This window comes from Aphanomyces astaci (genome assembly GCF_000520075.1).
Source record: "Aphanomyces astaci strain APO3 unplaced genomic scaffold supercont1.577, whole genome shotgun sequence".
NCBI classification, from domain to species: Eukaryota; Oomycota; class Saprolegniomycetes; order Saprolegniales; family Verrucalvaceae; genus Aphanomyces; species Aphanomyces astaci.
In genome coordinates, this window is record NW_009798840.1 from 1,542 (window position 1) to 2,314 (window position 773).

At 54.5% G+C, this 773-nt stretch overlaps 1 protein-coding gene across 1 annotated transcript; it reads left to right on the forward strand.

The window, feature by feature from the left end:
- Positions 1-310: 310 nt before the first annotated feature.
- On the forward strand, positions 311-640 carry H257_19423 (hypothetical protein; the record flags this gene model as incomplete). Its single annotated transcript, XM_009848568.1, has 2 exons — positions 311-539; positions 627-640. The coding sequence occupies 2 exons, from the start codon at positions 311-313 to the stop codon at positions 638-640; spliced, it is 243 nt and encodes an 80-aa protein (XP_009846870.1).
- Positions 641-773: the final 133 nt, after the last annotated feature.

The window sequence follows — 773 nt, forward strand, 5'->3', positions numbered from 1 at the left end:
TGTACGCAGTCAGCCCTGCGTGCAACCTCGCCCCCACAGTTCTGCAGCGTGGGCTACATCGATCAACACGCTAACACCGACGGATCTATGCGCCGCTGCTCCACGCATGCTGAAAGAGCTAAGGTGTGACGTGCTAAGGATGTGGCTGAACTCGTCCGAGCCTTGCAACACTCCAATACCCTTCAACCGATCACCTGTGAGATGTATGATGGTAACGAGTTGACTGTGTCGCCCTTCGACCTGGATCTCGTGTTGGCGCTAACTTGTTGCCGCATCCGTTACCCGTACTATAGCATCCGATGTGCCCATCATGGTCTCCACGGGAGCCTCCATTGAAGTCATCCCAACCCACCACGGACTGCATTGTCTCAAGGTCCCGACGATTCTGAATGTTCTCATGACGTCCCGCATGGGCGAGGAGCTGTGGCGCATCAAGGAAACGATGTTTAATGGTGACGAGGAAATGCATCGGGCCATGGTCCACCTCGCCGACATTCATGCCAGTGAAAACATTGATGTTACCTGCGTTGGCCTCACACGTTGGTACCAGGACTCGTCGTGTTGTCGTCGACAATGACCAAAACAACGAGTCTGTCACCGATTTTGACACTTCCTCCGCGACCCAGGGGTCAGCCTCTAGTACTACAGAGCTCCCGGCTCCTGGTCAACCTCCTCGATCTAACCTCCACCATTTCCATGACAACCTGAAATCTGAATGCTCTAAACGTCAACGGCCATCTCGTAGCTCGGCGTCTCGACTTTCCTGGGTCCAA